Genomic DNA, 8,847 nt, shown 5'->3' on the forward strand with positions numbered 1-8,847 from the left:
TTGTCTTCTCTGTTTGCGGTACTCCAGGGAGCAGAGTGGGAATAGTTGACTAGGCTGTTAATGCTAGCGCTCTTGAGAGCCTAGGGCTTCTCTATGCATTTCAGGATCCCACGGACGAAGAACAGGATTGATGCCTGCAACAACCTCTTGTTGTCACCAGGCCATGATTTGCAGAACACGTAATCTTCAAGTGAATCGATCTTGTCTTCTCTGTTTGCGGTACTCCAGGGAGCAGAGTGGGAATAGCTGACTAGATTGTTAATGCTAGCGCTCTTGAGAGCCTAGGGCTTCTCTATGCATTTCAGGATCCCAGGGACGAAGAACAGGATTGATGCCTGCAACAACCTCTTGTTGTCACCTGGCCATGATTTGCAGAACACGTAAATGGCTACGGTGACCTGTGACACAACTGTGACAACATGCCGCGTCCACAGCTCGTTATCTTCAATGTTGTATGCAGTGATGAGGTCTTGTCCGCCAAGGTGCATCAGGAGAACTGGAGCCCATACCACCTCCAGAATGCTATTGCCTTGCCCGGAGCTGCAATCTTGCCTCCTCTGACGACTGAAGAGGTTGGCTAAGGCATATATGGCTAGAGCGTTGCTGCCTAGGTATGCGAGCCATATTGTGGATCTGAACCAGGAAGGAATAGCGAGCTTACGCATGGCGGCAGAGAGGAAGAGGGGCCACTGAATGAAGAGGCTGCTGAGGACGAGGATGCGCAGCTGCCACTCTTCCCACCATAGCACAGCACTTGAGAGACACATCTCTATTGCTTGCCTGGTATCTCCTGCTCTCACTCTATCGTCGGTTGTCGGCATGAATGCACAAAGGTGAGAGGTCAATTAGTTGCAACCTAATAACTGCGGGTCATCACATATTTAGTCGATTCCTTGCACTACATAATATCTTACTACTTGACTCTGTGTCTATGGGCTTGTCTTACCTTACGATTTCCATCTAATGGCCCAGCAATTACTGTGTGAATAACAACTAGCAGTGGGTGCGCCGGGCACTGGCAGGAGCCAGGCCTGATACTAATATTTTGCTTGGCCTGTATGTGTGTAGAATGTGCATGCAGCTCGATTCGTCCCAACTGGTATATATATGTGAATTGTATGTATAGTTAATGGAGGGTTGCAGCTCGATTCGTCTCACCTGCTGTCAGGTTGCAGCTCTTGCTCGTCCACAGCGACGGGTCGTGGGTGAATTAACCATATATAGTGAGGTTAACGGCCACTATTTATTTGAATGCCTGACTGCCGGCCGGCCGGCGCATCAAACCTATCAAAACCTTATGTTTGTTAGTATTCCGTCTACTCGCGTAAAATATTCATGGGCGGGAGAATTGAAATCTCAATTCTGTTTGTTGCGAGGCGAGACCAGGATGCACAGCACAGCAATCCTAGCCACACACCTAGATTAACTTAACACCAACGACGCATCGAAGTAGGCGAGGCCAATTAGCAAGCAAATCAAGCGTGGTGACTGAGTGGTTGGTCACTCGGTATGTAGGGCCTAGTCACTAGGTAAGGTACGTACCTCTAGCTAGTGGAACGGGTGGGGAATAATCACAAGCACCTGGCGGGCGGGCGGGCGGGCGGGCGGGCGGGAGCTGAACTGGCGCCGGCGTCGCTTTTGGCGGACGGAGGGGAATACCATGCCGTCCGGTGGCGCATTTCGCCTGGCACACCACACGAGGCCGGACATCCGTCGCGTACGTCGCCGTTGCGGCCGGCCGGGCGTTAGACGAGGCCATCTCCTCGCCGGCCGCTGCCTGGAGTTTCGCGGCTGCAAGGTTGCACTTGCACGCCACTGGCGGCGGCTCGTCCGCCCTGGCCTCCACCACGGCAGCCCTCGATGGTAGCCACGGTCGACGACGAATGACCGGCGTCTGCTTACGAGTTAGTACGAGTGCCGCACAGGGAGCAGAAGAGCGAGGGGGAATGGGTTCATCCACGGACGTCTGTAACCGGTGGGCTACTCCGACTCACGGTGGGCATAAACGGAAATTCCAACCCGAAAAACCCAAACCCGAACACTAAATCGGGTAATAAAATTCAGGTTTCAAATAATGGTGCCCGAACTACCCAAATAGCCAAAATTAGGGAAAAAGGCATTTACTTTCACGTTCCGTTCACAACGCGTACCATGATGCAGGTGAGAAAGCTAAGAAGGGTCCCGCTAGGACCCAAACTAGTCTTGTCCAGTAGTAGGTGACGCTGTTGGCTAGTCTTGTCCAATAATAGGTGACGCTGTTGCTAGATTCTCTTTACCCCTTCAGTTGTGAAATTAATTCATGTGATTTATTTCTCTAGCCTATGTTGTTGGAAGTAATTTAAACATCAAAAAAATAAAATATCATGTTATTGAAATTGTTCTCAAAGAATGTTCTTTAAATAGTTTTAAATAGAACCAAACTTTGTTAAACTGGTATCTGAATTTTGCCATGACAAATAGAAGAACTTTTGGAAAACCCTGGCATAGCTCGCAATTTTTGAAAAATAGGTAGATAACTTTTAACCATATTTTTGAACTTTGTCGCCAAAACTCAAAGAACTTTTCAATTTTTATTGGTTTTTTCAAAAGTCCTCCTGATTTTCATGGCAAAGTTCGGGCACATCCTTCATAAAGTCTGACAAAGCCTTCATAAAAATTGCATGTGCGTGATTTTTTAGTGAGGCTTTGGGTTAACATGTAATAATCCCACAGTAAAAAATTTGACGGTCACACCGTGCATGTAGGATTAGCATGATAATAGCCGGCCGGGTAGTAGTTTAGGTTCGGGTTTCTAGTTCTTGCAGTTGTGGCGCTCGGGGGATGGCATCATTTCTTCTTCAAATTTGTCTTCTGGGCTTCGACCCCCCTCGAGTTCGTCGGTTTGGATGTAGTTGACTGAGCTCGGGCATAGATTTTTGCCGTCTCCTTGGGGCGGTGAGGTTCGGGTTACTCGTCATGTGGCCGTGTTTTGATGTAGGTGCTTCATGTGGCCGTGTTTTGATGTAGGTGCTTCGGACTATGTAGGAGTTCAACGGCAACGACAATGGCTATAGGGTGTTGGTCCTTAGGGGCACATCCATGAAGACTTCCTGGCTGTTATCGACAAAGTCAGGCCGGCTCCGATAGGGGAGCGGCGACAGCGATGATGTTGACAGCTCGTTCTGGCGGCAGTAGTGGTTGTTCGGTGCCCTGGGAATCTTGATGAATTTTTATTATGGTCGAGATGTTTTGTACATCCGGTAAAGTTTTATAATAAGATCTAATCCTTTCCGCACAGAAAAAAATAAGCACCAACACTTATGCTGCGCAGATATCTCCCTCGTGAGCTGAATTTCATCGTAGAGAGGCAACATGGTCTGCATACTCCAAATTCTATACCACAACATGGCTCGGTTCGTTCTAATCTCACCCGTAAGCACATGAACATACAATTCACATGGCGTTTTTCAAAGCTTGCACAGCAGACTTTCTCCGAAAAAAAGCAGAGCCAGCAAACATATACTATCTCAAAAGAAAAAGGTAGAGTCAGCACACCCAACATCGACATTTGTTCCCTCAAAAAAAAAACATCGACATTTGTAGCAATGACATTTGTAGCATATTCTAAAAAAACAGCAGTGACACGAAATCTGACCTAGTAACAATATTTATCCAACGTAAAATTTATTTATTTATTCACCAAAGCAAGGGGAAAAAACCATCTGCAAGATATGCAAAAGCTCCCCGCTGAATCAACAGACACACCTCTTTTCCTTGGATGAAACAGCACCGTGGAGTAGTCTACAGCGCCAGTCCCAACATTCAGAAAAAGAAGGTACACTGCCGACATTGCATCGATGCCAAGGGGAATTCCATGCCCCTGCCGGTCGGTAAAACAACGCGATTGACAGCAGATGGGGTGAGTGTCCAGGCAATTCTCCGTGTTTCGCTTTGCGCTTGCATCTCATCCATCAGCGTGGCTGCGTCGGTCGGGCAGTGTCGAGCAAGGCTTTGCACGGGGGCTTCCAATGTTGCAGCAGCAATATGATGAACCTTCATCCAGGGCGTCCTCATGTTCGGGGTTCGACCACCTCATACCCTGGAAGCACATAGAGTTTTGAAAACGTCACAAGCTCCCGAGAACACCAGGATAAGTCATGTTCAGTGCAGAGTTATTAGTAGGACGAGCGAGAGCATATATCACCACTTACTCAACACTGTAGCATTTCAGAAACTTCAGCCGGCAGGTGCCTAGCTAGTACGTACAGAGTAGTAGGCAGTACCAAGCAACCCAAAAACATATCCTGAATAGATTTAGGATCACAGCAGAACACACGGGTGTTCTCTGAGGTCTTGACACAAGTTAGCCCACGATCATTTAGCATCACAGTTAACATACATACCGATAACTCGACGCATGGATGCAGGTCTTTTAACTGAAGCAGGCATGGGCCGGAGGCAATCCATCCCTTGGATTAGGTGGCAAAGTATGTTCTCCAAGACTCCAACACAGACTAGGTTATTTCCCAAGAACAGATAAAGGGATACCATAATCCCTCAGATTACTCGCGTGCTACATTTCTTGGGGCTGTCGACGAGATAGATTTGGCCGCAACAGCGTCTGAAGCTTGCTGTTGCCGAGGCTCTACCTTCATCTGGTAGACCACGTTCACATGTTATAATATCTCCAGCCTTGGCATCATCGGACACTCTGCATATTGAGCTGGAGCAATACTGCAGCAGAAATCATATAAATCAAAGAAGAAACAACTGCACTTTCTTTGGGTAGTAATCAACGAAAATTGTCAAGATTGAACAAGGAAAACAGCACTGCAATTCTGATATTTGGGTAGTAGTAATACATTACATTACTATGCTAATCAAACATTTAAATGACTCACGATCCCACTCTTACAAACATGGTGGCAGACTGGTAGCCACTGTAATAAGAAACATACAAGCACCACATGGTTTTATTCAACTGAAGAACAAGAACACTAGAGAAGCAAGTAGTGATCTAAACGATCTTATATATTTCTTTACGGAGGGAGTACAAACAAGAAAGTCCACAATGGGTAAGAAAATAAGCGACACCGAAGATTGAAATCAGGGGAAAATGGTCTTCATAAGCATCAATGATCAAACCATGTCCTCCCCAGTGGGGATGCTGACCCGCGAAGTGAACGGAGCAGCACCCATGTTTCCTCCTTCACTTGAAAGCTCCCTCCTCTGTGCCCTCTCCGGCAAGGTCTCCATCCCCATGTGCGACAGCAGGAGCCATACATATGTGAGCAGCTCCCCGCCGGTGCCCAAACTCTTGGCATGTAGGAATCCTCGGCACCTACTGGCTGAGAAGCAGAGCATCTCCACCCACACACCTTTGATCACCTTCCACATCTTCTCATCGCCCAAAGACAACAATAGTTCAGAAATCTTCCGGGCCTCATGGATAAAACCTTCCTGTGCAGCTGGTGCCAAGTATGTGTGTTCAACTTGTTTGCTGTATTTTGTTGGTTGCACCTTGGCGATTATACTGTCCACAAGTCTTCTTTCAATCTGCTCAGGCAATGGCCCCTTTCGCTTGGGAATCTCCATTAGCGATGGCTTGCCACCCTTGAGGATGGCCTTGAGTAATGGCTTGTCGTCCTTGAAAATCTCCTCCAGTTCAGCGTTAGCAGCCTTGAACAGATTTCGTCTTGTGCCGGGCAATAGCATCTCAGGATGGACAAACAGTAGGTATACCATGTAGTTGGAAATTTCTCTGCATTTTGTGGCATCTCCACGACTAGCTGATGTGTCTCCCTTTTGGTAGAAGCACAAGTCCGTTGCGATGTGCCAGAGAAGGACACTCTCGTCGAACGACCTGTTTAGCCCCCATTCCTGGTCTTTGTCGCACCCACTACGCTGAATAGTCCACTGGCCCCTCTGATCACTGAATTTCCTATAACTGGCAGCATCTACTATGTCTTTCTCCCAGCAACATTTCACATATCCAAGAACCAACTCTGTAATTCCGAAAGATGAGGAGCATGACTTCATGCACCAACGCTGGTCAAGGAAGTCCTTGCAGTTGAAGGAACTAAGAACGCACATCTTCTTGCTGTGCCTTTCGTTGCGAATAAAGAAATTTAGTAGGCTATACTGAGCAACCATGCCAGATGATATCAGTAAACCGCTCAGAGCTGCTGCAAGCATGTGAAAGTACATGGCAAAAAACTGCATCGCAGCAGTACAACAGAACAAGGCATATGTAACCTTGACATCATTAACATTATAAGTGCCTCTGTGACTCTTGTGGAAGAGGCCGATGGCAGCAAATGGCAGGTACAGAGCTAGTGCCAAAAAGCACCAAGTAAAAAAGTTCTGAAATGTAATATCTGCTTTTCTCGCTTCTTGAATTTTTCTGATAATTTCCATGGATGTATTCACCTTTTGTTTGGTGTAGAGAAGATCAAATGTGTTTAATAGCCCTTTTCGCAAAAAAGCGCATGCTCTTTTCTCATCAAGCACCCAAAAGGATTTTAGGATATCCAGTCGATCAGTATACGATGATGCAAGGTCCACAAATATCTTACGGATCTGAACATCATATTTTCTATTATTTTCCCTTTTTTGGATTAGGCGCCTTTTTCCATTGGCCTCTCCTTGGGCTCGAAGAATATGGTTGGGATCAAGGTCAGCAGCATTACCTTTTCCATGTGCTTGACGATGATGGTTGGATTCCACTGCATCAGTTTCTGCTTGGGCTTGAGGAACATGGTTGTGCTCAAGGTCAACTGCATGGCCTTCTACTTGGGACTGGACAAAATTCCTTGCTTCTTGCACGTACTCTTCAAGCGAAATGGTCTTGCCAAACATGCTTCCCATCCTCGCGGCAGTATCAGAAGAGCTGACTAGGCTATTGATGCTAGCTCTCTTGAGAGCCCAAGGTTTCTCTATGCATTTGACAATCCCTGAGACAAAGAAGCAGATTGATGCCAGCAACAACCTTGTGTCTCCGCCTGTGCCTGGCCATGATTTGCAGAACACGTAGATAGCTACTGTGACTTGAGACACTGCAGTGAGGACATGCCGTGTCCACAGCTCGTTGTCTTCGATATTGTACGCACTTATTACGTCCTGTCCGCCGAGGTGCATCAGGAGAACTGGCGCCCACACCACCTCCAGGATGCTATTGCTGTTTGCAGAACCATAATCCTGTCTCCTCTGGCGGTTAAAGAGGGTAGCCAGGGCGTATATGGCTACAGAATCACTGCCTAGGTATGCGAGCCATATGATGGATCTGTACCAGGAAGGAATAGCAAACTTACGGAAGGGGGCAGAGCAGAGCAGGAGGTATTGGACAAAGAGGCTGCCGAGGACGAGGATGCGCAGCTGCCACTCCTCCCACCAATCCACAGCGCTCGACAGACCCATCTGGTCTAGCTCTTTCCCTTTCCTGCTCTTGCTCAACAATCAGTCGCACACAGGCACAAAGTAAGGCTGATTTGTTTCAAGTTCGCTCCCTAATCCAATTTATGTGTGCACATGGTTAGCGGTAGCTATGAGCGTTGTCACATGTCTAGTGGATTTCCTATACTATAAGAGCTTACATCGAGGGGCTATATATACCATTAATAATATACTTTCTTGACTTGACCGAATGCCTCTGTGGGCTTGTCTTAACTTATGTTTTCATATAATATAATACCCCAGTTCTTTATACGCATAGTCCAATTGGCAGTGGGTGCGCCAGGCAGGAGCACGATTTGATCATATTTAACTTGTCCTGGCTAAAATGTAAAAACGCAGGCAGCTCCATTCTCGTTTCAAACTGGTATGTTTAACTGAAGGAAAGCAAGAGTGGTTGCAGCAGCTCTTAGCCTTATACTCACCTACAGCTTGACGGACCGATCAACTTAACATTTTTCTTGATCTGTCTACTGTCTTAATGTATGATTTGTCATTTGTCCTATGCCAACTACCGGCCGGCACACATCAAACCAATCAAAACCTTGCGGTATTCTAGTCTACTTGTCCTAAAATATTCATCGGTGAGAGAATCGAGCCTCGGTATCTGGTTGTTGTAAGACCAGGAATCCAGGATGCGCAGCAATCTTAGCCACACCTCGATTGCACGGACGCAGGCACGCAGCATCCACCAAGTAGGCGTGGCCAAGCAGGGATGCACAGAAATGTTACTCACTGGTAGTGACTACAGCTAATTAGGACAGAGTCACAGTGGAACTGGAACGCATGGGAATAAACACAAGCACCTGGCGGGCAGGCCGGCAGAAGCTGACCTGGTGGCGCTCCTAACCCAGCCGACGGAGCACTAGAAGAAGGCGTCCTCCATGCCGTGGGCGCAGGTCACCCGGAAGACGTCGTCGCGGCAGGACTTGGACGAGGCCCAACTCCACGCGACGACGCGCGCGCGCGGCTCCTCGCGCCATCCGGCTGGCCCGCATTTTATGCTGCTCGTCGGCGGCGCCTCCTCACCAGGGCACCACCACGCGCACGGCCGCGAGGAGCGACGAACGCCATCTGGCTCCCCCTGGGAGGCGCGGCGGGCACTCCAGCTGGCTCGGGTGCTGGATCCGCCGGGACAGAGGAAGAAGGAAGGAATGGTGCAGCGACTCCACTCCGGTGCTGCTGGGCCGGGTATATGGGCCTGACCGTGAGAAACCCACTGTTGTTATCTGGCTCATTGGGCTTGTTCATGAGAGTGTAAGTCCACGTTCTCCATTTACCGAAAAAGGCTCTCGCTCCGCTTTATATATAAAGTCATAACCGTCAATAAGTCAATATAAACACATGTCACCCCAACATACGCACACACCCAAAGCTAGATATATAGGTGCTGAGCACAGCTACACCACCCTTATCGCT

General features: G+C 48.0%; 1 protein-coding gene and 1 pseudogene across 3 annotated transcripts; both read right to left on the reverse strand.

Annotated features, from left to right (window-relative positions):
- Positions 1-80: 80 nt before the first annotated feature.
- On the reverse strand, positions 81-831 carry LOC119310071 (annotated as a pseudogene).
- A 2,727-nt stretch (positions 832-3,558) lies between these two features.
- Positions 3,559-8,573, reverse strand: LOC119311599. Of its 3 annotated transcripts, none has more exons than XR_005151114.1 (2): positions 8,262-8,573; positions 3,559-4,713 (listed from the first exon to the last, which is right to left on the reverse strand). XR_005151114.1 is itself a non-coding variant. In XM_037587253.1 (2 exons), exon 2 carries the CDS (start codon positions 7,393-7,395, stop codon positions 5,119-5,121), a length of 2,277 nt encoding a protein of 758 aa, XP_037443150.1. In that variant the 5' UTR covers positions 7,396-7,417; positions 8,262-8,573; the 3' UTR covers positions 3,559-5,118. The 3 variants fall into 3 exon arrangements, 1 of the variants encoding a protein (XP_037443150.1); XR_005151113.1 differs by having other exon boundaries at positions 3,559-4,078; positions 4,191-8,573; XM_037587253.1 differs by having other exon boundaries at positions 3,559-7,417.
- Positions 8,574-8,847: the final 274 nt, after the last annotated feature.

This window comes from Triticum dicoccoides, chromosome 5B (assembly GCF_002162155.2).
Source record: "Triticum dicoccoides isolate Atlit2015 ecotype Zavitan chromosome 5B, WEW_v2.0, whole genome shotgun sequence".
In the NCBI taxonomy this organism is placed as follows: Eukaryota; Viridiplantae; Streptophyta; class Magnoliopsida; order Poales; family Poaceae; genus Triticum; species Triticum dicoccoides.

Excerpts from the sequence above, each read along its gene's own strand:
- LOC119311599 (XM_037587253.1), bottom strand. The coding sequence starts at position 7,395 with ATGGGTCTGTCGAGCGCTGTGGATTGGTGGGAGGAGTGGCAGCTGCGC.